Source organism: Nicotiana sylvestris, chromosome 7 (genome assembly GCF_000393655.2).
Source record: "Nicotiana sylvestris chromosome 7, ASM39365v2, whole genome shotgun sequence".
Lineage (NCBI taxonomy): Eukaryota > Viridiplantae > Streptophyta > Magnoliopsida > Solanales > Solanaceae > Nicotiana > Nicotiana sylvestris.
Window position 1 is genome coordinate 84,957,226 of NC_091063.1, and position 27,995 is coordinate 84,985,220.

At 39.0% G+C, this 27,995-nt stretch overlaps 1 protein-coding gene across 6 annotated transcripts; it reads right to left on the reverse strand.

The window, feature by feature from the left end:
• Positions 1-1,086: 1,086 nt before the first annotated feature.
• On the reverse strand, positions 1,087-7,935 carry LOC104247852 (nudix hydrolase 10-like). 6 transcript variants are annotated; one of them, XR_011400879.1, is made up of 12 exons: positions 7,692-7,930; positions 6,836-7,018; positions 6,592-6,657; positions 6,042-6,179; positions 5,381-5,458; positions 5,239-5,289; positions 5,045-5,079; positions 4,433-4,541; positions 4,102-4,349; positions 3,659-3,771; positions 3,425-3,473; positions 1,977-3,314 (listed from the first exon to the last, which is right to left on the reverse strand). XR_011400879.1 is itself a non-coding variant. In XM_009803977.2 (10 exons), the coding sequence occupies exons 2-9, from the start codon at positions 6,992-6,994 to the stop codon at positions 4,140-4,142; spliced, it is 846 nt and encodes a 281-aa protein (XP_009802279.1). In that variant the 5' UTR covers positions 6,995-7,018; positions 7,692-7,930; the 3' UTR covers positions 3,554-3,771; positions 4,102-4,139. The 6 variants fall into 6 exon arrangements, 2 of the variants coding, with proteins under 2 accessions (XP_009802279.1, XP_070006687.1); XR_011400881.1 differs by lacking the exons at positions 1,977-3,314; positions 3,425-3,473 and adding an exon at positions 1,087-1,635; XR_011400880.1 differs by lacking the exon at positions 3,425-3,473.
• Between the last annotated feature and the right edge of the window lie 20,060 nt (positions 7,936-27,995).

The following is a 27,995-nucleotide window of genomic DNA, read 5'->3' on the forward strand; positions in this document are numbered from 1 at the left end:
ACAATAACCCGTAAAATAATTTAGTTGCTTGAAGCTACATTAAGAGCATGTTTGGAAAGCCACTTTGGAAATGAATTTGGGTGTAATTAGATGTAATTACACAGTTTGGCATGTTTGTTTGACCAAGTAATTACTTGGTCAACATGTAATTGGGTGTAATTCGAGGAGTGTAATTACACTCTCCAATTCTCAAGGGGAGGTGAGAATTGGTGGTAATTACACTGTGTAATTACAAGGTTGTTTTTTTTAGTTTCTTTCCTTTTTGTTTTTATTTTAATTTATTTTCTTTATAATTTTAATTTTTAAATTTTATTTTTGCTTTTCAAGTTCTTTTGAAATTTTAAAATATATTTTTCTTTGTATATTATTTATCTTTTATTTCTCTATCTTTACTTCTTGTGATTCCATGTAATTGCTTGTATTTTATTTTTATTTATTTTATTATTCTATTTTTTTAAACTGCGCCTCCTAATATTAGAAATAATGAGTTATTAACAAACTTGACATATAATGAGTGATACAATTAAAGTGAAATTTCGTGGTTAAATGTGATTATAAACTTATTATGTTTCCTAATCTTAAGTTGTAGTGGAACTTACTATTATTATGTTGGAATTTGACATATATTAAACTATTTTTTTTTTGAATTTTGAAATTGTGTTATATTCATGGTTCCAATTTACTTGTTTTAATAGTATTGGCTCATCATTTTTTTAGTTAGAATTGATAGATTAGTTTTCTCAAATATTTGAATAATGTTATGACATTATATTTATAAATATTAATTTATTTTATCAAACATGAATTCCATAATGTTCTTACAAAACATATATTTTTAGTTTTTGTAAGTATCTAAACTAAATACTATTATTAATTTAAAATATATATACATTATTTTTACAATATTAGTTATAAATATATTATTACTAATTAATGTATATTCACGAAAATATATACATCTTAAATACCAAATATAATATCGTTTATACTTATAAAAATTTATAGGCATATATTTATTATATTAACTTTTAAGTTTTAATAATTAATTTAATTTAACTGTGTAATTACACTTGTACAACCAAACAATAAACTTTTAATTACGCTATAATTATATTATGACAAATAAACATGTCGTCGTGATTACACAACTATGTAATTACTAGGCTATATAATTATTACCCTATTAATTACACCAATTCTAATTACTTGTGCCTTTCCCAACATACCCTAACAAATCGAGGAATTCTAAATTCGTTGAGGGCATTGGGGTTGCGGAAACTGAAAGAGATGAATTTTATTGCTACCATGATTTTGGGGAGTACTTTTTAATTGGCTCACTGATCTCTAGGTTTCAAACTCAAATTTGAGATTCCTTCTAGAAATGGTCATTGAAATTAGAGCATCGACTCACTTGTCCAGAGAATTCTGGCCTTTCAATGTTTGACCATGGAATTAGCAATTGGGTTAGGCACCGTTTGAAGCCCTGTGAGGGACTGACTTATGATAAAGTTGGTAAGGCCCACTAACTCGAAAATGCAGTACTAATAACTGATCGACCTTTTCTTGACAATGAGTGCCATATATTGTTCCCGAGTCTCTCCACTTTTCAGTTTAAATCTAGAAATACAAAAATTCCTGTGATAGAGAGCACTTTTTTAATGAGCCTTATGCAGCAAAAAATTTAATTAGTTGAGTTGATGGATTCCAAATACAAAAGGTTATACCAACAAAAAAGATTGGATTCATCTTCACTTCAAAATAGTACTCCCTCCGTTCACTTTTACTAATCCACTATTAACTTTGCATATACCCGTAAGAAATAGTAAATAAAATACATAATTTACCATGATACCCATATTAATTGATGTATAGTGTTAATGAATTTGGAAAATGATTTGGAATAAGCAATTAATGCTAAGGGCAAAACAGAAAAAATAAATTATTTTTCTCTTGATATGCGAAAGTGGACAAGTAAATGTGAAAATGTATTTTTAGAATAATAGACAAGAAGTAACTTATTAGTCCAAAATAATGATAAAGCTCGAAACAAGATCAACTCATCTAATAGTACTTTCTAAATAACTATAGTGTCATCTAAAAAGCCTAATTATTAACTGCTGATTAAAGAAAATCAGCCCTGAGGAGTCAACAAGCAATATTCCGAGACTCAAAATAAGGTCACCAAGTTCAATATTCAGTTAACAGGTTTTGTGACCAACACTGTCTCTTGCTTGTAGAAGTAGATCCCACTGAGGACCAGGCTACAGCCGCATTTAGAATGGCCTCCTACTCCCCTATCACAGTATTTATGCCCAATAGTTCAAAGTTGGATATGTATTTAGTCTTCAATCCGTTCTCTTTAATGTACATAATTATAAAGCAGTGGAATGATTGACCTTCGGATTCCCCAATGTTGGTTCTCCAAAATTTCATGAATCATTACAGATTCATCAGCTCATCTACTAAAGCTTTTGTTCATCAACGAGGCACAAACCAATCGATTGGTTCCTAAGAGAGTGTGGGTTGGGTTGGGAGCGGGGGAGGGGTTGCTTAAGTTGCTTTTGGTTTACGTTGCATTAGAAAAATGGAAATAGTAAAAGGAATCATTTATGCCCAAAACTAAACACCCCCCCTCACGCACGAACCCCGGCAATTACAACTACTCCCTCCGTTCACTTTTACTTGATATGTGTACTAAAAAATAGATTTTCATTTTTACTTGTCACTTTACGCATATCAAGCGAGACAATTTTTTTTTCCTGTTATACCCACGATATTTATTACTCATTTCAAATCATTTTCTCAAATCCCATAAAATATGCATCAATTAATATGGGTATCATGGAAAATTATGCACTTGATTTATTATTTTTAAAGGACATGAAAAGTCAAAACGTGCCAAGTAAAAGTGAACGGAGGGAGTAAAACACAAAATTGGCTCCCAAAAAAAAGTTTTCTAATTTGCAAAATTGTGTCTAAAGTGAAAAACAAAAGATAATCTAAGGGTTAAAACTAACGAGTGAAACTTTGAAAGAACTACCCAAAAACATTTGTCAGAAAATGCTTTTTAAAAAATCTAAAGAACACTTTGAAGAGGCTGCCTAAGGCCACTGAGCAACTCTCTATCTTAAATCACATTATTTGTTAGAAAAAATATTGCAGAATATGGGGACGAAATACATTGGCTTTGATAGTATATCACTTTTCTTAAAGAATTTAAGCCTCTCACGTCGTTGCTGCAGGGATGGTAGCACAATTCTCCCAGAATTTACAAAGCCAACGAAATTCGAATAGCAGCAATTAATCTGAATTTTCTACAAGAACAAACTTTATGAGTTGTAAAAAATTGAAAGAGAGAGGAAGAAATTTTTTTGTAGTTGTTGATGTATATAGTTTTTGGAGAGACAACGGGTACTTATAATACCTCTAGGAGCTCTTGGAATCAACGGGTACCTTTTACAACTAATAGTCACCTATTTAAATTTAAAATAGAACTATTAAAACATTTTGAATAATTAATAAAAACTTTTTAATTAAATAAGAAAATAGGTGATTAAAGTTAAATTAATACTCCTATATAGCCACAATTAGTTTCCCTCCAAATATCCCTCAAATAATTCAACCAAATAAGACAAGAAGTGTTTAAAAGCACTTCTACCTTTCTTTATTTTTCCAACGAGGGACAAGCTTCCTTTTCTCAAATGTTAACCCATCATCACTTCTACCTTTATTTTTTCCTTCCGTTCAGTGTAGTCGTTACAGCTACACACTCTGGAAAAAGAATACAATTACAACACTCCAACAAAGTATTTGCTCCATAGGTAAGAATTTTACATGAGAAATTACTATTTAGATGATCAAAGAATAAGAGAAGAAGCAAGCAAATTGGAATAAGTATGCTTGCTGTGGTTCATTGGATACACTGCGTAAAATGAGGCATACAAAGACTTGGAAAATACATTTTATTTCGGTGTACAAGCAATTATAGGAAAAACAGAAGATCTATGCTACCAATACCATTTATCCTACTTTAGTTTAGAGAGCTACTAGTGTATTAGAATGAAATGAGACCTGAATAGAGCGGTATAGAAAAAGTCATACCGTTAATCTGGCAAATGTGATTGCCCCACTCTGTTTCTTCATGGATGAATTGCAGAGTTTTCCTGGACCACACCATCTTCATTGAAATAAAGGTAACTCATAGGATCATCAAAATAAGATTTAATCGGCACAGGAGTAAACCCCAGGTAACTCCCTTCTGCCTTTGCCAAGCACAGATCTTTGATGTATTTGAAAATGCCATGTTTCAGAACAAAAGGTTGAGCAGCATACTCTTCTAGTGACATCCACTGCAACGCAGTAATATCGCATAACATTTGTTAAATAGGATTTGAGAATACTGTAACAAATCCATAAAACAAACTAGAAATACCTGAAGTGCCTCAATTTCTAAATCTTGCTTTTGTAAGTTAAACGTAAGAGGGTGCATCATGCAAATGAAGAATAAGTCCGACTTTCCAAAGAATGACTTGTGCATCTGCCTGTCAACAGAAATGTCATGACCCCAACATATTCTACGTTCTGAAAAATTAATAAATTTTACACCCAATCCTTGAGATACTCCTCCTAGTCAATAAGTCCATTTAATCAAACATGAATCCTCCAATGCATTTTAAAGTTACACCTTATAGAACTTTAAAAAGATTAAAACTTCTGAACTTTTCTTTTCAAAAGGTAGTTAACTATCTTTTGATTTTCACCGTGGTAGGTGGTTAACCTAGGTAAACAAAACAAGATAGTCAATTTGGAGGAGATGCAATAGTATCATGCAAAATTTGCCTGCACTGGCACTGCCTTTCATTTTCTTTACACATAATATATCTCAATGAGTAAACCCACAACCTTGTGAAACAAACAACCAAGGTATATCACATTAAACTTGAATCAATTCAGTTCTTTTGCCAGTGCCAATGGGTTAGCCACTAAATGAAGAAATGATATACATACTTGGTCAAATAATCAAAGAAATGCACGAATTTCCTACCTGAATGCAAGAACTTCCAGAAATTCGGTATCAATCTACACCAAAAGAAACCCAGATAATCTCAGAGAAACAATAACGGTCAAATGTACGGCAGAAAACTTAGATGCATTGATTGATTCATTCATTATATATGTAGCATTTTAGGTCAACTTTGACTGTTGAATGTTTTACTGTTGTTTATAGGATATACTTACTCCTGTTTCTTCTTTTACTTCCCTTATTGCAGCTTCAAATACATCCTCACCCTGCAGGACAAAAGCTTAAACACAGTTTAAAACTTCAAGTTGATATATGACTTGTATTTAAAGCTGACTTTAGCTTCAACATTGAGCATACCTCTTCAACAACACCAGTAGGGATCTTCCAAATCCCCGTTCCCTTCATTCTGCCACTACTTTCTTGGACAACAAGCAGCTGAAAACAAGAGTTTGCAGTTAAGAGAATGGATGGCGAACCTACGAAATAATTACCTCCGATATGCTTAAGCATAGTGGTCCAAGACAAGAGGGATGTTTCTAATGATAAAGATATGCTTTGTTCATGGAGAGTTACCACAGAGGGCCAATACATCTAGTTAGACATAGAGATATATGCAAAATAGGTTAGTGGACTTACCAAATATGATGCTAAATAGCTCTTACTTTTTTTACATGCTATTTAGTGGCAAGTGCACTCACAATCACTCTCCTTTGCCTAAGAACGGTAAGATGGAGAATCAAGATTTGACAAATAGGAAATGTAGTGTCCAAATTGTCTGTATGCATGAAGTGACACTAACGCCAGCTCTATCACAACGGGCAGACTTTAAAGAAACCATTAGATCATCTTCAAAAGCAATTTGATGCATCGGGACTATGATATACCATTTTAGGTAACATAAGTCTGACATTCAAGGAGGGAAATATCATATTGAGAATTGGAACAGATACAGATTAAGTGAAGTATTATGTCCATGTGGGTAACTACTAGAACAGAATTTATAGCAGATTTTAATTACCTCTCTTTTCTCATTCAAGATGACAGCCCCAATACCTACTCGATGTGAGGCATTTGCAGGGATTGTATTCCCAGTTTCAGGAATCCAATACACAAGCATCAGGTAATGAGGTTCTGCATGGTGGTACCAAAACCCTTCCTGCATCCAACGTTAAAGATTAGGATCAGCGTGACTGAACAGATAAGATATGATTTCTCAACCCAAAGGATGATATAAGCGGCAGCTTTGACTTTTGAGTTTCTGAAAACAAGGTTGGTAAATACTTTACTGCTGTAGATTTCAAAGAATAAAATTAAGTAATTCCAATTTGGATCAAGAAGACATTGTTTCATTTTACCATGGCTTGGGTTTCACTGCAACTTCATTTGTTCGAAACAAACATTTGAAAATTGCATATTCTATGACAAATTGAAGTGGCTTAGCTGGAATTCCATGAACTTCATTTATCAAGTTGAACTATAACATCCAAATCAAGTTGATGATAAAATCCATGGGCGTTCCAGTGGACATTATACACTTGTTACACAACAAAAAGTACAGAATACATTACCTTAACTGCAGGTTCAACCAGATTTGTAAGTTGAATGGGCATTTTAATCCACACGCCCTTTTTCCCCTGCAAAATAATAAATGTCAAACCAGTAGAAAAGAATTGAAAGAGAAAAAGGGAAGCAAAGTCAACCATATATTACACAAGTATTCCAGCACACTGCTCTCATTGACTATATTATCACGTGTAAACAGAAAAATCATGCAAATCTTTGCTCCTAATATGAGTAACAAGATCAATATACCTGCAGCTTCCATTGATGTAACGAACTTCTAAGCATGTTATGAAAGATATTTGGGTCCATATGCTCCTCTAGTTCTACTATAACGCCTCCATGGTCATCATTTTCCGCTGGAAGCAACTGTACCTTTTTAACACCATTTTGAACTACCATTTGCTCCATAAGATATCAATTTAGTCCCAAGTTCTGCAGCCAAATTTTCTAATGAAGCACCTGATAAACACAACAGGCTAGAAATGCAAAGAAACTCGCATGCCTATATGACTTCTGCTAACAATTTTGCGCCAAGCTAATTGAAAGTGGTAATTAATTAGCAAAAGCAAGAACTAAAGCTCCTGCAGTGAAACTTACCCATTTCATGATGCTTAAAACCATTACAACTAGGACTATATTGTTGAATTGAATTATGTGAAACGCGTCGATTAATATCATAAAATTTTAGAGAAGGCATACTTTATTCATTTAAATTATGCCTGCAACACACCTCTCAGGTGCGGACGTGAATTTTTTTATTTTATTTTTATAATTTCTGTAATGGACGATGGTGAAATTCCAACCCAAAGCATCTGGCATGTTGAATAGGTGATGGAATTTAAAAAGGACAGTTTAGTTTACACAATTCAACAAAAAAGTTTAGCAGCAATGAGCAAACAAAAATTTTAACAGGTGCTTTCTGAAATATAAAAAAAAAATACATAGTTAGAAAGAGAAGGTAGAATTAATTGCGAAATGATCGGTAAAATTGTTCCAAACCTCTTAAATGAATGCAAGTGACACTGCCCGTCTCTGACAAACCAAATATACTTCCAGATTTAAAAAAAAAAAACATAAATGACAGACTGATAAATTTGAAAAGTACCTTCAAAATGGAGCTCAACAGTAAGACGTAGGGTTTTCGAAGCTGAAAAAATTGGGAGGAATGGAGAGTTTTGCTACTGATATGAAGTAAATGTGATGTAGTTCTGCAAAAGAAGTTGAAGACGGAGGAGTTTAAATAGACAGGTGCCTACCCATGCTCCAAATGCGTGATGATGGCCTTCCCACCGCCACTATCACCGCGCCTCTCAGTTAGTTGATTGCATCATCTGGGTCCCGTTTTCCAAAAGCCGCCAGCACAAGACGTGGTGGGAGTTTATATGCAATGCTATGCTAGTAAGAATAGCGGGTAAAAGTAAAAAATAGTTAGATTTATAAGTGGTAACCGAAAAATAGTTACAATTTCAAAAGTAATCGAAATATAGTCACTTTTTATATAAAGATAAATTTGAACGAAAATGGTGTTCAAAATTCGAAAAATATTCCAGCATAATATACTGGAGTTCAAATTTTTTATATGTGAACTTCCAACATAATATACTGGAGTTCCAGCATAATATACTGGTCCAACATAATATGCTAAAAGTTCATGCACAGATGCTCCAATCTCCAGTATATTTATGCTGGAATTTTCCGTGTGCTGGAGTTCTAGCATAATGTGCTGGAGTTCTAGCATAATATGCTGGAAGTTTATATACAGGTGCACCAATCTCCAGTATATTATGCTGGAACTTTCCGTGTTGCAGCAAAATAGTGGTAATTTTTCAGTGACTTTACAAACGTTAGTTATTTTTCAATTATCAGCCCAAAAATTGACTAACCCGTACTATTTTCACAAGGATATCCCATAATTGCATGGGCCCAATAACATTATTACCTAAAAATTGAAGCCATAAAAATGTGTATGATAAATTTAGATCGAGTTCATCTCCCAAAGGATAATAAAGTTATTTTAAAATCACCTAAAGTCATTAAAAATCATAATTTTATTGGTCACACCTATTACTTGAAAATTAAAGTTTGAAAGGAGTTTGTTTCGTGATCATGTTGTTTTGAACTAGCAGGAGGTATAAAATTTTCATTGAACTTAAAAGCATTGACAATCTTTTTTGTTGCAATGTCAATTTATCTAACACAACTACGATTAGGTTCACATTTAATATTACCTCATGACTAAAATAAATATCATTTTGAATTTTTGGTAAGAAAATCATATAAAACATGTATTATAAGATTTATTTGATTAAGTTATGCTTTAAATTATAGTTAAATTACTTATTATACTCTATAGGTCATTTATTAGATCGATAATAGATTTGGGAAAACATGACTAATGTCGTTTTTAATTTACCATAGCAACATTTATCTATGATTTTAGCTTCAATTATTGATTATGAAATTTCATACTACTGCTATTTTACAAGGGGGAAAAATTCCTTTGATGGGAAGAAGTTTATGTTTAAAAAGAGAACTTTTGAGAGTACATGTGTCCAACTAATTATTTGTACAAATATTAACTATTCAATTTAAGTTAATACATATCAAATTAAAGTATATTCTTTATTTATGAGGTTAGCAGCATAAAAAGTACTACCACTTATTAGCCCATGGGGAAAAAAATCAAAATATTTCACTCCTATATTTCTTAAACTTTGAATTTTGAACTTACCTCCTTGATTTTTTTTTTTTACTCCAATTAATAAATATTCATAAGAGAGAAGATAAATCCACGGTAGAAGTCTAGTCCTTTAATCTAAAAGGTAAGATGTACGAGCGTAAAACAATCGAGCATTAAATTAAGTCTTGTTTTATTTCGTATGATTTTTTTGAATATTTTTGTAAAAGAATGAAATCTTTGTACGAAATATTGAAGGGGAAAAATAGAAAGGTACAAATATGCAATAGCTAATCAAAAAAATAAATATAGGGCTCGACTACTTAGTGCGTCAATGAAAGAGGGTCTTTAGTGTGTCAAGGTCCCGCTTGAATAGTAAATGAAAGTTTTAAAATGCTGCAAGTAGGGGTGTTCATAAAAACACAAAAAATCGAACCAAACCGAAAATCAAACCAAACCGACCAAAAAAAACCAATACTTTTTAGTTTGGTTTTGGTTTTGAATTTTAAAAACCGATCAAATTTGGTTTGATTTTGATTTTAATTAGAAAAAAAACGAACCAAACCGACTATAGGAATAGCTATTTCAAATTTATTATTACACTTATATATATGTATATTGTTAAACAAAGTTTCAAAAAATTTATGGTAAATGTTAATAGTTTGCACATATAGTTATTTACCTTTACATTCTAGTTTGATTGGTAGTTTTCTTTTATTTAGTGTAAAAATCCATTTCGTGTTAAAAATAACATATTTTTAATTGAGTCCTTAAATTATTCATCACTATTTGATTCAATTATCATCAATATATTTTGGTAAATAATAGATTTCTCAAAGGGCAATTGATTTGATAGTGTTACATTGAAAATGTGATCGCCGGAATCTGTATTTGGTAGTGTATGTCTTATATTTAAGAAAAATCCGATAAATAACCGAAAAAAATGAAAAACCGACATAAACCGAATCGAGAAAAATCGACTTAATTGGTTTGGTTTGGTTCTAATATTTGAAAACCCGACTTACTTGGTTTGGTTTCTTTTTAGGAAAAAATCGATCCAAACCGAACCATGAACACCTCTAGCTGCAAGTAACGTGTGGCATGGAAAGTTGAGGTGGACCCCACACTTCCAGCAAATTTATTGTACAAGTAATAAAGCTAGTACGCATAATATCTTGAATGCATAAAAATTGTAAAAAATTCAAAATTGTCCCTATGCCATGCAGACATGTTGACCATGAGCTGCCTGGTTATTCTCACTTATAGTATAGGAATAGAAAACGGGACCTGCCCGCTTTTTCGGGTTAAATCGATGGGCCAGACAATTATGTGGGTGGGGTGATTTGCACAAATAGGATACTTTGATACCACTCTTAATTTTTATATCTCTCTTTGCCCATAGGCTGAACTTAAAATTTAATAAGTATTGTTCCTCGCTTATTCCATGTACAATCCTTTTGACTTTTGATCTTGAAGGTTTATTCATGCAACAAGCGGGGGTCAAAAAATTAGGATTATCTATTTTCAAGGTCATTGGGTGTAATTTTCTATTTAGGGTGAGCTATGGGCGCTCAGATATGGATTTGGATTTGGATTTTGTTTATTTTAGGAAAATTTAGCAAGAATTTATACTAGATAGACTTGTTAAAAATGATAGTTTATATTTTGACCCCGTTAAGAAAGGTTTGGGAAATGTAACCACCCGGCCGGTCGTTTCATGAGTTACCGCTCCGTTTCCCCCATTTTTGCTTCTTATTGTTTTGTTCAGTTGTATTATGTGTTATCAGGTTGGTTGATTCGGGTTCGGAGAGGTTTTGGAAAGGAATGAGACACTTAGTCTCTTTTGAGTAAGCTTAGGTTTGAAAAGCCAACCGGATGTCGACTTATATGAAAAAGGGCTCGGATGTGAATTTCGATGGTTCGAATAGCTTCAGGAGGTGATTTGGGACTTGGGAGCGTGATTGAAATGTGTTTTGGAGGTCCGGAGTAGATTTAGGCTTGAATTGGCGAAATTGGAATTTTGGCGTTTTCTGGTTGACAGGTGAGATTTTGACATAGGGGTCAGAATGGGATTCCAGAAGTTGGAGTAGGTCCGTTATGTCATTTTTGACGTGTGTGCAAAATTTCAGGTCATTCGGACGAGGTTTGATAGACTTTTTGATCAAGAGCAGAATTTGGAAGTTTTGAAATTCTTAGGCTTGAATCCGAAGGTGATTTGGTGTTTCGGTGTTGGTTTGAGTGTTCAGAGGATTGGTATAAGTTTGAATAGTGATTTATGACTTGTTCGTACTTTTTGTTGAGGTCCCGGGGGCCACGAAATGATTTCGTATGGTTAATAGGGAGTTTGGGAAATTGTTGGAGCAGCTTCAGCTGCTGATTTTACTGCCATAACCACACCCGCGGTTAGAGGACCGTAGGTGCGATGACCGCAGAAGCGAGATCAGTGCACAGATGCGGCCACAGGTGAAGAAATCAGAAGATGCAGATACGGGAGCTGTGTCGCACCTGCGGGCCCGCAAATGCGGAGTTTGGGTCACAGGTGCGGAAAATGAGATTAAGTGAAAAACCGCAGAAGCGTAAATAGACAGCAGGTGCGAAATACCTAGATCAGAAAGTATATAAGGCTTCCTTCGCGAATTTTTGGGTATTTCATCATTTTTCTCATACGGGCTTGAGCTTGATGGGGCATTTTTGAAGAGAGATTTCAATGGGATTCCATGGAGGTAAGATTTTTGGACCCTAAACTTATTTCTATGATGGTTTTTGACTGATTAAGCTTGAAATCTATGGAAATTAGTAGCAAAAATTAGGGGTTTAGAGCTTGGGAATTGGAGACCTTAATCTAGGGATTTGAGGGGTCATTTGTGGTCGGATTTTGGTACTCTTGTTATGTATGAACTCGCGAGAGTGTAAGGATTCTAGTATTGTAAATTTTATCGGAATCTGTGGCATGGTCCTGGGGGTCGAGTTTTGACCAATTTTGGGATTTTGATGGTTATATATTGATTTTGATTAGATTCGGGGTATTTGGAGGCCGAATCGAGAGGAAAAGGCATCGCATGCTAGAGTTTGGCTTGGCTTGAGGTAAGTAACGCTTCCAAACTTGGTTCTGAGGGTTAGAAACCCCAAACTATGTGTTCTATGATTACTATTGAGGTGACTCAATTGCCAAGTGACGGGCGTATGGGCGTGCGCCGTGAGAAATGCAGCCTGGGTCATTCTAGAGCACCGCTTAGTGACTCTTTCTTGCTGATATTTGTGATGTATCTATGTGATTAAGTCAATGAACTGCAAATCATGCTAAATACCATGTTAAAGCTTCACGCCAATACTGTTGAGACCCGAGGGGTCATTTCTTGCTGTCATGTCATTAGTTTCATGTATATTCTATACTCAGTCCTGTTCATGCATATTATATCATACCTTAGTCTCAATTATTGCTATTTGACATATCATATCATTGTTCGGGCTTGTATCATGACATCTTAGCCTATGTGTGTGAGACTGGAGAGTATTCATTGAGTGAGGCCGAGAGCCTGATATTGATTGATAGTATAGGATCAAGCTGCACGCCGCAGCAAGATATTGATCATGCCTTTGCTGGCATTAATATAGCACTTGAGCTCAGAGAAGCCCCTCTGGAGTCTTTACACCCCCAGTGAGCGCAATTGATGATATTGAGGGATGGATCTTCCCTGGACATGGATCTTGTCCGAAGTATTGGTATGAAGATGGATCTTCTCCATGGGGCTGGATTGGCCTGTTTACTCAGTACTGGGTGACTTATAGTCTATGATGTGTATACATTCCGAGATTGATCTTCCTTGGGCCGGGTCGGCCGTATACAATACCGAGTGGTTGAGCACTATGAGTGGAAGTATTATACGTAACATTGAGCATATTATTTGTGCATTGGTACTTAAGAGTTTCCTGAGCTTTATACTCTGTATCGTTCATACTGTGTTAATTACTGTTGAGAAATTACATGAACTGTAAACATATCTACTTTTCTGTACAATTAACTGTTGTAACCTGTTGAGGTTTGGTTTGTCACTACCATCAGTCCATAGTTTGGAATTGTTACTTACTGAGTTGGTATACTCATGTTACCCCCTGCACCCCTGTGTGTAGATCCAGGTATCTTGGGGCACGGTAGCGGTTGTTGATCTTGCTAGTTGGAGGTATTCTGTGGAGATCACGAGGTAGCTGCTTGGCGACCGCAGTTTCGCCATCTCTTTCCTTATCTTCCTTTAGTTTATTTGTTTGGACATTCTCAAACCGTGTTGGTCATGTTATTTCGAACAGTTGTAGTAGTTTTTGGCTCATGACTTAGTGACACCCTAGGTCGGTATTATGTTTCTTTCCGCTGGATTTTGATTTATACTTTTATCTTAGTGAATTTCTACTAAAATTATGATTTCCCTTAAGAACTTATTTGAAAATGAAGTGTTTGGAAATAAGTGGTTGGCCTAGTATCACGATAGGCGCCATAACGACATGGTTAGATTTTGGGTCGTGACATGTTGGTATCAGAGCCTAGGTTACATAGGCCTCACGGGTCATGAGCAGGTTTAGTAGAGTCTCGCGCATCAGTACGGAGACATTTGTACTTATCCTCGGGAGGCTGCAGAACCTTTAGGAAAAACTTCACATTCTTGAATTCTTGTCGTGTGAATCTGTTGACTTTAGTAACTAAATTTCTCTTATTTTATTCTCTCACAGATGGTGAGAACACGTGCTACCGGTCAGGATGGACGACCACCAGTACCACCAGTTGGGGTCGCTAGAGGCCAAAGACGCGGTCGAGGCTGTGGCAGGGGTGTGGTCCGCACAACAGCTAGGGCAACACTTGCAGATCCACCCGCCGCCCCAGTTCATGATCAGGCTCCAGCAAGGGATGCTCCAGCAGCAACAGCTCAGGCACCGATTGTGCCTATTGTTATTTCGGGTCTCCAGGAGACTTTGGCTTAGATTTTGACGGTGTGCACCAGTCTTGCTCAGGCAGTCGCAGTTTCTACTATAGCAGCTACTTCTCAGGCCGGGGGAGGCACTCAAACTCCCACCGCCTGTACACCCGAGTAGGTTATTCAGGGACTCCAGACACCGGAGGTACTAGCAGCCCAGCCGGTTGCACCTGCTCAGGATTTTGTGGTTCCAGTTATGCCTGATGATGAGCAGCGTTGATTGGAGAGGTTTGGTAGACTTCAGCCTCCGACTTTCAGTAGTGCAGAGGGCGAGGATGCCCATGGTTTCTTGGATAAGTGTTAGAGGATGTTGCATACAGCGGGTATTCTGGAGACTAGTGGGGTCTCATTTACTACTTTTCAGTTTTCTAGGGTTGTCTTCACTTGGTAGGAGGCTTATGATAGGCGTAGGCCTGTTGGTGCACCGCCCCTTACTTGGCATCAACTCTCCATTCTCTTCCTAGAGAAGTATGTACCGCATTCCTGCAAGAAGGAGCTGCGCAGGGAGTTTGAACAGCTGCGTCAGGAGGGCATGTCCGTGATGTAGTATGAGATGAGGTTCTCCGAGTTGGCCCGTCATGCTATCTGGCTAGTTCCCACAAACAGGGCGAGGATCAGGAGGTTCGTTGATGGCCTCAACTATGAGTTACAGATTTTTCTGACCAGAGAGAGAGTATCTGGTGCTTCTTACAAGGAGGTGGTTGACATTGCTAGAGAGATTAAGTCAGTTCGTCGCCAGGAGCGAGAGGAGAGGGAGGCCAAGAGGCCTCATGGATCTAGTAGTTTTGGGGGTTCTTCTTTGGAAGGCTAGTTTCAGCACAGCAGAGGCCGTTCATTCAGGCATGCTCAGCCAGCCCGTTCAGGTCACCGTGGTAGGTCATCTGGCCATGGTTCTCACATTTCACATCAGGGTCTCTCGTCTCTCTATACCCTTCCAGCTCAGAGTTCGACTTAGGCACCATCAGTTCAGGGCTCATCTATGTCTGGTTCTTCTAGTGGGCATCCCGGTGCGCGGGGCTCCCTTCAGTCCCCACCGCCACTTGCTGCGAGGGGTTGCTTTGATGTGGAGATTTGGGCCATATCAAGAGGTTTTGTCCCCGTCTTACGAGAGGTTCATCCAGTAGAGGAGTCAGCCTTCGGCTTTAACACCATTTACTTCCCCACCTGCTTAGTCAACTTGGGGTGGAGGTCAGTCAGCTAGGGGTCTCCCTAGAAGGGAAGGTCGATCAGGTGGTGGTCAGGCTTGTTTCTATGTGCTCCTAGCCAGACCAGATGTTATTGCCTCAAATGTTGTGATTTGGAGATTTGGGTCATATCAAAAGGTTTTGTTCCCGTCTTACGAGAGGTTCATCCCAGCAAAGGAGTCAGCCTTCGGCTTCAGCACCATTTACTTCCCACCCCTTTAGTCAGCTCGGGGTGGAGGTTAGTCAGCTAGGGGTCTCCCTAGAAGGGGAGGTCGATCAGGTGGTGGTCAGGCCTATTTCTATGCGCTCCCAGCCAGACCAGATTTTATTGCCTCAAATGTTGTGATTACAGGTATTATCTCAGTCTGCCATAGAGATGCCTCTGTATATTTGATCCCGGTTCCACCTTTTTTATGTGTCATCATATTTTGCCCATTATATGGATATGCCCCATGAGTCTCTTATTTCATCTGTCTATGTATCTACTCCGGTGGGCGATACTATTGTTATGGATCGTGTATATCGATCATGTGTAGTGACTATTGGGGGTTTGGATACCCGAGTGGATCTTTTGTTGCTTAGTATGGTTGATTTCGATGTGATATTGGGCATGGATTGGTTATGTCCGTGTCGTGCTATTTTGGATTGTATGCTAAAACAGTGACATTGGCTATTCCAGGATTTCCACGGATTGAGTAACGAGGTTCGATTGATTATGTTCCCAGTAGGGTAATTCCATTTCTGAAAGCCCAGCGGATGGTTGGGAATGGTTGTCTTTAATACATAGCCTTTGTGAGGGATGTCAGTGCAGAGACTCCTAGTATTGATTCTGTTCCAATTATGAGGGATTTTCCTAATGTGTTTCCTGCAGACCTGTCGGGCATGCCACCGGACAGGGATATTGATTTTAGTATTGACCTGGTGTCGGGCACTCATCCAATTTCTATTCCACCGTATCGTATGGCACCAGTGGAGCTGAAGGAGTTGAAGGAGAAGCTTCAGGAACTCCTTAATAAGGGGTTTATTCGGCCTAGTGTTTCGTCGTGGGGTGCCCCTGTCCTATTCGTGAAGAAGAAAGATGGCACTATGAGGATGTGCATTGATTATAGGCAGTTGAATAAGGTTACAATTAAGAACAAGTGTCCCCTACCTCACATTGATGATTTATTTGACCAGCTTTGGGGAGCGAGAGTGTTCTCCAAGATTGATCTTCGTTCAGGGTATCACTATCTGAAGATCAGGGACTCGGATATTCTTAAGACAGCTTTCAGGACCCGATATGGTCATTATGAGTTCCTTGTGATATCTTTTGGGTTGACCAATGCCCCAGCAACGTTTATGCATTTGATGAACAGCGTGTTTCGGCCTTATCTCAACTCGTTCGTAATTGTTTTCATTGATGATATACTGGTATATTTGCGTAGTTAGGAGGAGCATGCAGAGCATTTGAGAGTTGTGTTGCAGATATTGAGGGAGGACAAACTTTACGCAAAGTTCTCCAAATGTGAGTTTTGGCTCAGTTCAGTGGCTTTCTTGGGGCACGTGGTGTCTAGTGAGGGTATTCAGGTTGATCCGAAGAAGATAGAGGCAGTTCAGAGTTGGCCCAGACCTTCCTTAGCCATGAAGATTCACAGTTTTCTTGGTTTGGCGGGTTATTACCGTCGGTTTGTGCAGGGATTTTCATCTGTAGCATCACCCTTGACCAAGTTGACTCAAAAGGGTGCTCTATTCAGGTGGTCGGATGAGTATGAGGAGAGCTTTCAAAAGATCAAGACTACCTTGACCACAGCTCCAGTGTTAGTCTTGCCATCAGCTTCAGGTTCTTATACAGTGTATTGTGATACTTCGAGAGTTGGTATTGGATGTGTTTTAATGCAAGAGGGTAGGGTTATTGCGGATGGTTCTCGCCAGTTGAAGCCTCATGAGAAGAACTACCCCGTTCATAATTTGGAGTTGGCTGCCATTGTTCATGCATTGAAGATTTGGAGACATTATCTGTATGGCGTGTCTTGTGAGGTATTTACTGATCATCGTAGGCTCCAGCACTTGTTCAAGCAGAAGGATCTCAATCTAAGGCGGTGGAGATGGTTGGAGCTGCTAAAGGACTATGATATCACTATTTTGTATCATCCGGGAAAGCTAATGTGGTGGTCGATGCCTTGAGTAGGGAGGCGGTGAGTATGGGGAGTTTGGCGTATATTCCTATTGGGGAGAGACCTCTTGCAGTTGATGTTCAGGCCTTGGCCAATCAGTTTGTGAGATTGGATATTTCGGAGCCCAGTCGGGTCTTAGCTTGCGTGATTTCCCGGTCTTCCTTATTTGATCGCATTAGAGTGCGCCAGTATGATGATCCTCATTTGCTTGTCCTTAAGGACAGAGTTCAGCACGATGATGCTAGAGATGTGACTATTGATGATGATGGGGTATTGAGGATGTAGGGCCGGATATGTGTGCCCAATGTAGATGGGCTTCGGGAGTTAATTCTGGAGGAGGCCCATAGCTCACATAATTCCATCCATCCGGGTGCCGCGAAGATGTATTAGGATCGGAGACAGCATTATTGGTGGAGGATAATGAAGAAGGACATTGTGGAATTTGTAGCTTCGTGTCTCAATTGTCAGCAGGTGAAATACGAGCATCAGAGACTGGGTGGCTTACTTCAGCAGATAGATATTTTAGAGTGGAAGTGGGAGCAGATCACTATGGACTTTGTAGTTGGACTGCCACGGACTTTGAAGAAGTTCGATGTTATTTGGGTGACTGTGGATTGGTTGACCAAGTCCGCACACTTTATCCATGTGTGTACTACCTATTCTTTAGAGTGGTTGGTAGAGATCTATATCCGAGAGGTTGTTAGGTTGCATGGTGTCTCAGTTTCCATCATTTCAGATAGAGTTACTTAGTTTACTTTGCAGTTTTGGAGAGCCGTGCAGAGAGAGTTGGGTACTCAGGTTGAGTTGAGCATAGATTTTCACCCTCAGATGGACGGACAGTACGAGCGCACTATTCAGATATTGGAGGACATGTTGCATGCTTGTGTCATTGATTTTGGAGGGTCGTGGGATCAGTTTCTAACGGTCACAGAGTTTGCTTACAACAACAGTTACCAATCGAGTATTCATATGGCTCCATATGAGGCTTTGTATGGGAGACGGTGTAGATCTCCAGTTGGTTGGTTTGAGCTGGGTGAGGCTAGGCTTTTGGGTACAGACTTAGTACAGGATGCTTTGGACAAGGTGAAGGTGATTCAGGAGCGGTTTCATACAGTGCAGTCGAGACCGAAGAGTTATGCTGACAGGAAGGTCCGTGATGTGTCTTACAGGGTTGAGGAGAAGGTTCTGTTGAAGGTTTCACCCATGAAGGGTTTGATGAGATTTGGGAAGAAGGGTAAATTGAGTCCTCGGTTCATTAGGCCTTTTGAGGTGCTTCGGAGGATTGGGGAAGTGACTTATGAGCTTGCTTTTCCACCCAGCTTATCGAATGTGCATCCGGTATTTCATGTTTCTATGCTCTGAAAGTATATTGGCGATCCGTCTCATGTTTTGGATTTTAGCACGGTTCAGTTGGACGGTGACTTGACTTATGGTGTGGAGCTAGTGGCTATTTTAAAGCGACAGATTCGAAAATTGAGGTCAGAGGATATAACTTTAGTGAAAAGTGCGGTGGAGAGGTCGGCCCGTGGAGGAGACTACCTAGGAGACCGAGCAGGAGATGCAGAGCAGATATCCTCACCTACTTGAGTCTTTAGGTATGTTTCTTGACCCATTCGAGAACGAACATTTGTTTAAGAGGGGGAGGATGTAACGACCTGACCGGTCATCTCATGAGTTACCACTTCGTTTCCCCTATTTCTACTTCTTATTGTCTTGTTCAGCTGTATTATGTGTTATCAGATTGGTTGGTTCAGGTTCGGAGAGGTTTTGGAAAGGAATGAGACACTTAGTCTCTTTTGAGTAAGCTTAGGTTGGAAAAGTCAATCGGATGTTGACTTGTGCGGAAAAGGTCTCGAATGTGAATTCTGATGGTTCGAATAGCTTCGGGAGGTGATTTGGGACTTAGGAGCGTGATCAGAATGTGTTTTGGAGGTCCGGAGTAGATTTAGGCTTGAATTGGCAAAATTTGAATTTTGGCGTTTTCCGGTTGATAAGTGAGATTTTGACATAGGGGTCGGAATGGGATTCCGGAAGTTGGAGTATGTCCGTTGTGTCATTTGTGACGTGTGTGCAAAATTTCAGGTCATTCGGGCGAGGTTTGATAGACTTTTTGATCAAAAGCGGAATTCGAAAGTTTTGGAATCCTTAGGCTTGAATCTGAAGGTGATTTGGTGTTTCGGTGTTGGTTTGAGTGTTTAGAGGATTGGTATAAGTTTGAATAGTGGTTAATAACTTGTTTGTACTTTTGGTTAAAGTCCCGGGGGCCTCAGGAAGATTTCGAATGGTTAACAGGGAGTTTGGGAAATTGTCGGAGCAACTTCAACTTCTGATTTTACTGTCATAACCGCACCTGTGGTTAGGGGACTGCAACCACAGGTGCGATGACCGTAGAAGCAAGATCAAGCCGCAGATGTGGCCACAGGTGAAAAAGGCAAAAGACGCAGATGCGGGAGGTGTGTCGCACCTGCGGTCCTGCAGGTGCGGAAAAGGGGATTAAGTGAAAAATCGCAAAAGAGGTGCGCTTGACTGCAAAAGCGGTAGCGTAGAAGCGGAAATAGACTGCAGGTGCAAAATACCTGGGTTGGAAAGTATATAAGGCTTCCTTCACGAATTTTTGGGTATTTCATCATTTTTCTCATACGGGCTTGAGTTTGAGGGAGCATTTTTGAATAGGGATTTCAAGGGGATTCCGTGGAGGTAAGATTTTTGGACTCTAAACTTGTTTCTATGATGGTGTTTGACTGATTAAGCTTGAAATCTATGGAAATAAGTAGCAAAAATTAGGGGTTTAGGGCTTCGGAATTGGAGACCTTAATCTAGGGATTTAAGGGGTCATTTGTGGTTGGATTTTGGTACTCTTGATATGTATGAACTCGTATGAGTGTAAGGATTCTAGTTTTATAAATTTTATTGGAATCCGAGGCATGGGCCCGAGGGTCGGATTTTGACCAATTTCGGGATTTTGATGTAATTTGATTATTTTCGAGTGAGTTTTGTTCCCTTAGCATATTTTGATGATTATATACTAATTTTGGTTAGATTCGGGGCATTTGGAGGCCGACTCGAGAGGAAAAGGCATCGTGGGCTAGAGTTTGGCTTGGCTTGAGGTAAGTAACGGTTCCAAACTTGGTTCTGAGGGTTCGAAACCCCCAACTATGTGTTCTATAATTACTGTTGAGGTGACGCAATTACCAAGTGACGGGCGTGTAGGCGTGCACCGTGAGAAATGCAGCCTGGGTCATTCCAGAGCACTGCTTAGTGACTCTTTCTTGCTGATATCTGTGATGTATCTATGTGATTAAGTCAATGAACTGCAAATCATGCTAAACACCATGTTATTGCTTCACGCCAATACCGTTGAGACCCGAGGGGTCGTTTCTTGCTGTCATGTCATTAGTTTCATGTATATTCTATACTCAGTCATGTTTATGCATATTATACCATGCCCCAGTCTCGATTATTGCTATTTGACATATCATATCATTGTTCGGGCTTGTGTCATGACATCTTAGCCCATGTGTGTGAGACTGGAGAGTATTAACTGAGTGAGGCCGAGAGCCTGATATTGATTGATAGTATGGGATCGGGCTACACGCCGCAGCAAGATATTGATCATGCCTTCGTTGGCATTGATATAGCGCTTGGGCTCAGAGAAGCCCCTCCGGAGTCTTTACACCCCCAGTGAGCGTAGTTGATGATATTGAGGGATGGATCTTCCCTGGACATGGATCTTGTCCGAAGTATTGGTATGGATATGGATCTTTTCCATGGGGCTGGATTGGCCTGTTCCCTCGGTACTGAGTGACTTATAGTCTATGATGTGTATACATTCCGGGATGGATCTTCCCTGGGTCGGGTGGGCCGTATACAGTACCGAGTGGTTGAGCACTGTGAGCGGAAGTATTATACGTAACACTGAGCATATTATCTGTGCATTGGTACTTAAGAGTTTCCTGAGCTTTATACTCTGTATCGTTCATACTGTGTTAATTACTGCTGAGAAATTACATGAATTGTAAGCATGTCTACTTTTATGTACAATTAACTGTTGTAACCTGTTGAGGTTTGGTTCGTCACTACCGTTAGTCCATAGTTTGGACTTGTTACTTACTTAGTTGGTGTACTCACATTATCCCTTGTACCCCTGTGTGCAAATCCAGGTATCTCGGGGCACGGTAGCGATTGTTGATCTTTCTAGTTGGAGGCCTTCTGTGGAGATTGCGAGGTAACTGCTTGGCGACCGCAGTTCCGTCATCTCCTTCCTTATTTTCCTTTAGTTTATTTGTTTGGACATTCTCAGACCATGTTGATCATGTTATTTCGAACAGTTGTAGTAGTTTTTGGCTGATGACTTAGTGACACCTGAGGTCAGGATTATGTTTCTTTCCGCTGGATTTTGATTTATACTTTTATCTTAGTGAATTTTTTTCTAAAATTATGATATTCCTTAAGAACTTATTTGAAAAATGGAGTGTTTGGAAATAAGTATTTGGCCTAGTATAACGATAGGCGCCATCATGACATGGTTACATTTTGGGTCGTGACAGGAAAATAGCCCTATGCAAAAAATTTAAAGCAAGCTCCTAATGATCTTCAGAATTTTAAAGCACAAGAATTCAACTACAACACTGAAAATTCTAGTGATCCGCCAAGATTTTGACTATTACCAAATTTTGCAGCATTGTAATTGAAAATCAGGTGATTATCAGGATTTGGCTATAAATTCTGAAAATCGTCATAGTTTGTTGAAATTCTTGTGATCATCAGGAGCGGCTTTAAAATTTTGGCATCGAATTTTTTTTCCTAAACTTTCATTACCATGGTTAAAATTTTAATAATGGAACAAAAAATCCTATTTGTGTCATTCGCCAAAATTTTAGGCCCTTTTGTGTACAAAACAATCCACTTGCGCTTATTTGTCAGTCAAAAATATTAACACTACGTTGCATATTCTACTAGGAATTTACCTATTAAAAAATTTCTCAAGAATCAGCATTTGCAGTTAAACTTTTTATTTTTTTAAAAAGAGTGAACTTTGTTCTTTCAAATTTCATTTCTATAAAAGCTTGATCTAATGAAGATGGTGTATATGCATATTTAGGTTCCACACAAAAATAGCAAGGAGAGTGTATGGGTCCAAATTTGGCAACAGCGACAACTATCAAGTAAGACATGGAACCAGGTTACTACAACACAACGTTTGATGGTCGTCGTGGCCAAGGACGACGACCAAGAACTATCAACCGCAACAAGTCGTTAACGATAGTTTAAACTTATAGGGAGACAGTAAGAATATGTTTTTCAAATATTCTTCATGTTGTACCTTTTAGGGTTTCATAGGAAAGTGTCTCTTATAAATAGGAAGAGAGAGTAAAGAAGTGGGGGATAAAAAAAAGACAAAAGAACACTTTGTAAGATATTCATCTGAGAGTAAATGCAAGAACATCCTTGTTCATTGATTACGCAACCTTAACATACATTATTATACGATACTGAGAAGATCCAAATATCCCACAATCATCTCATACTTATTTCCTTTTTGTGCCGACTGCATTTATTTAGATTGATTGCGCATTTAGGTTGTTGCATTTATGAGCATTTAATTGATTCTAATATATTAGCTATTATCATTCATCTTGCTTACTTCCTTTATCACTTGATCTAGATTTTATTATTTTTAACTAAGATTTACCTTCTTCTAATCATAAGATTGTTTTAATCAAAGAGTTTGGTCAAATAATGTGGCGCCGTCTGTGGGGATTTATTTAGTTGAAATTTTAGTTTCATCTAGATCGTAAAAAGGGATAGCCATATTTTCCCAGCTTTGCATAAACTAACAATGGCAGGGAAAGGAGATGTGGGATTGAAAATAATAGCAGGTGTCACTGCCAACATTTTGAACACTATCAATGAAGATGACAGGGAAGACAATGAAAACGTGATGCCAAGCGCTATGCCTAGGCGAAATGCTTCACCTCCCCCTCCCCCCCCCGCCCGCGAAAGCGTTACTGCTTCGCGCGAAAAGGAAGCCTCCACGTCAATGACGGAAGAAGTGTCACCGGTGGTAAAAAAGGCTACTGGAAGAATGGCTAACAAGCACTTTGAACAACATACTTGATAAACCCCACCAAAGGGAGAACATGGACACTGCACACGTAGAAATCATGACAGACACCGGCACAAAGACACCCCCCGAACCGGTAACACTCACATTATTGTTGATGCAGGTAGTGACGCACTCACAGCCATTCTAAAGAAACTGGAGGAAATGGAAAACGAAAATATGGTGCTCCGCGACCAGACGAAGGAGCATCAAGAAAGGGTTGATAAGATACCAGGTGTCCCAAAGTTTTTACCAAAATTGGACGTTGGTCGATTTATCGAACAACCATACAGTGAAGAAGCAGCCCCCCCATGCTATTCCTAAAACCTTCAAAATGCTACCATACCTGAAGATATACGATGGTACTAAAGACCCAGAAGATCATATCGTTTACTATGTCACAGCGATAAAAAGCAACAATCTTTCGAGAGAACAAGTACCGTCAGTGCTACTGAAAAAGTTTGGCGAAACCCTAACAGGGAGAGCCGTGCCTGGTACTCACAACTGTCGGCACGGTCAATAGCAACGTTCGAAGAGATGGTGGACAAGTTTGTCACCGCCCATGCAGGGGCTAAAAGGGCGGAATCCAGGGTAAACAACATATTCTCCATCAGGCAGACACCTAGTGAGGGACTCAGGGACTTTCTAGCTCGGTTTAACAGGGTGAGAATGAGCCTACTGAATGTATCAGAAGGGATGGCGGTAGCAGCCTTCCAGAACAAATTGAGCAGAAATGGGTCGAGAGCAACCAGAAAACTAGTAAGCGAACTCATGAAATACCTCCCCCCACCACTTGAGAGGAAATTCATAACGCCTACTGCGTCGAGGTGAGAGCCGACGAGGACGATCTCAATGGCCCGATCCAACGGCTGACATCAGTTCAAGCAGAAGTAAGGAAAGATCGACCCAATGACGGTCGAAGGGACCAGCTAGGCCCCCGTCTCAATCGAGAGAGACATCAGCCCTACATCAGAGCAACCATCCCATACCCCTCGCAGCGCATGGATGACCCTCCTTGACATACCACAACACTGCAAAATGAAAGAGGTACACCTCCCCTCTTATTTGCTCACCATTTTTGTGTTTCTCCTTCAGAAATAGTGTACGCGCTAGAAAAGCTCGGCAGGAAGGTACAATGGCCGTAAAAGATGAAGTCCGATCCAAGTACTCAAAAATCAAATGCCCTATGCGACTTTCACCAGGAACGGGGTCATAAAACCGAGGACTGCATAGGTATGCAGCAGGAGGTGGTGAGGATGCTAAATCAGGGACACTTGAGAGAACTGATGAGCGATCGAGGGCGAGTCAATTTTTCCCGTGGACGTGAGCAACCCCAGGGACCTCCAAAACCGCCTTCTCCCGCTCGCACCATACAAATGATCATCGACAGAGGTTACAGGACAACAATCAACCATGTGAAATTCACCATTACACACCAACTCAAACGGTCGATCACTCACGAACGGTATGATAACCTCGAAGATAGTATCGTCTTCGATAAGTTGGATACCGACGGTTTGTCTTTCCCTCACTATAATGCTCTAGTTATTACTTTACGTGTTGCGGATACTGGTGTGAAAATAATAATGGTGGATGACGGAAGCGGCGCGTGTATTATCCATCCTCGAGTCCTCGTACAGATGGGGCTCGAAGATAAAATAATACCACGTTGCATAACGCTAACGTGTTTTAATAATGCAGTCGAGCAAACTTATGGAGAAATAGTGCTGCCCGTTTTAGCTGGGGGAGTCACCCTGGAAACAAGTTTCACTTCATAGACCAAGACACATCCTACAATGCCATTATAGGGCGACCATGGATACATGTCATGCGAGCCATCCCGTCAAGTCTCTATTAGGTAATCAAGTTCCCTACTTCATAGGGAATATTAAGCATACGGGGTGAACAACGCATCGCACTAGAATGTTATTGCATTGCCCAGGATTGTGCACACACCCAACAACTAAAGGAAGCAAACGCGGAAGCATAGCAATTAACAACGTCGGGAACCAAACCCGACACACAAACAGACGTTATCAAAGATCCTGACATCATAGAGGCCGCCGAGTCGACCATAGAGGATCTCGACCCCGTCCAATAAGACAGCAACGACAACACAAAAAAGGCATATATCAGACACAATCTCTCAAAACCAGGTATATTTCATAAATTTTTAACTAACAATGCCTGTCGCGCCCCCTTTTTCCTTCGTGGAGTCCGGGTTTCGACATTCATGGGGGAATAATTCGTTTCTTTTTGGGAATTGGGTATTTGAAGAGTCGCCATCTAACAGATTAAGGTGCGTTAGGGAACCTAGAGTAATTAACTCATATAACTAGTTTGCATTACCAGAGATCGGGGTAAGGGCTCGAAATAACCTTGAGGGGGAGGTGTTAGGCACCCATCGCGGTCCACAACGGTGGGTCCCGACCGAACTTAAACTATGTGAATTAGTAACAAATAAATAGTCTTAGCACATATTTGTAAATGAAGTAGTTTCCCCCATCTAAATGCATATATGATCAAGAAAATTTAGATAATAAAAGTAAAAGAGCTTTGGACAGCTTGAAAACACATATATGTAAAGAAAAAGGAAGTTTAGATAATTTAAACACATATAGGAATTGGAAAAGGAAAGTCCTAAGTTGATTAGCCTACAAGATTAATCTATGCAATACCCGGTAATCCTTCTCAACTAGAGGGGTTACATGTGACATTAGCACGTAGGTCATCATATCCTTTTACTACTCATTACCCCTCCTAATGGTTATATAAGCGAGTTTGATTAATGACCTCTACGCGTGCTGCTACTCGTCCCTTCCTTATGGCCCTGGAGGAATTTAGGACCTCTAGACTTAGGCAGTTCTAGAAAATCCTAAGGTATTTAAAAGGGAAAAGTCTAGGCGACAAGGAATAACATATAGGATTGTTAATTAAAGAAGCAGGTAAAAGGCTCATGTTTACCTCCACACATACATAGACAAATAAACAGCACATCTCAAACAACTGATTTTGAACAAGTTCAGAAAGCCTGGGAACATGATATCTATATGAACATCACAGAACAGAACATGTAGCGTTTGTTTTAAGGGAAGTGGCTAAATCCTAAGCAGTTTGCCTGCTGGTTTTTCAAAATCTGTGAGACTTAAGCAGTTTAAATACAATCAGAACACAGTTTTCAATTTTACAAGGAGATTAATTACCTAAGGCTTGCCTAGGCGTGGGATTCTACACAATCACAGTTGCAGGAGTTGTTTAAACAGTTTGAGATTATTCAACCTATAGGCATGCTGGATCTAGGTGATACAGATCATAACAGGCGATTTATCAACTTGTGTTTAGAGACATAATATCTACGCGTGAGTCTATTTTAAACCTTTTTTGTGGACATCTACTTATTTAATTGAAAGAGACATGGTTCAAACAGATGCAAACAGAGTTCCTAAGAACATGGTATCTAATACATACATGAATGACAGTTTTATTAAGATCATTTAATAACAGGATGTCTATGCGACAGTACCAGGAATTGAGCATGCAACATGCTGAAGCAGTAAACGTTAAAGCCCTAAAAATAGGATATCTAACGCATAGGTTCAACATGGTTTAAATGTAAATGAACATATCAATCCTAGAACATGCCTTCTAATGCAGATTTGCAGAATATAAAGCCTATAGCATGTTTTCTACCCAATTTTACCCACAGTATCATACAACTACCCCCTCTTTTCACTAGTTACCCCAATATCTGTTTACAAATGATTATTACAGACTAAAATTGAATAAATTACATAAATGCAATATAGATTAAACTATAGGGATCCTGATGTAGGCTCAAAGCAAACCTGGGGTACCATGCCTTCAGTAGTCTCAAATGCCAAAAGTTTTATTACCAAATTTGTGTCTAGGTGTGTCAGAGTTCCCTAAGGACCTCAAGGATCCCGGGCAGTGCTCACACCCGGTTATGTGTAGTGTGGAAAAGCTAGCCCTGATATGCCAGAGTTTAGAGAGATCTCAAGGATCCCTAAGCAGTATACATACCAGAGGGGCGGGACATAATAACCTAAGAGTAAGTGAAAGTGCTTGACATAGTTTGAAAGACTTAGTGAAAACAGTTCAGGAGTGAAAAAGGTTTTTCTAGAATAGACCAGTTTTGAGAAATGCTAGGAATGAAAACCAGTTCTTAGAAGAACACTGATAACATTTTGAAAACAGTTCAAAAGAGAGCAAATTCACTAGACATTCAATAAATCATAGAAGGTTCAGATTCACAGGCACTTTAGCAGGCAGGTTTGCACATAAGGGTGAAAGGGACTAGGAACATATAG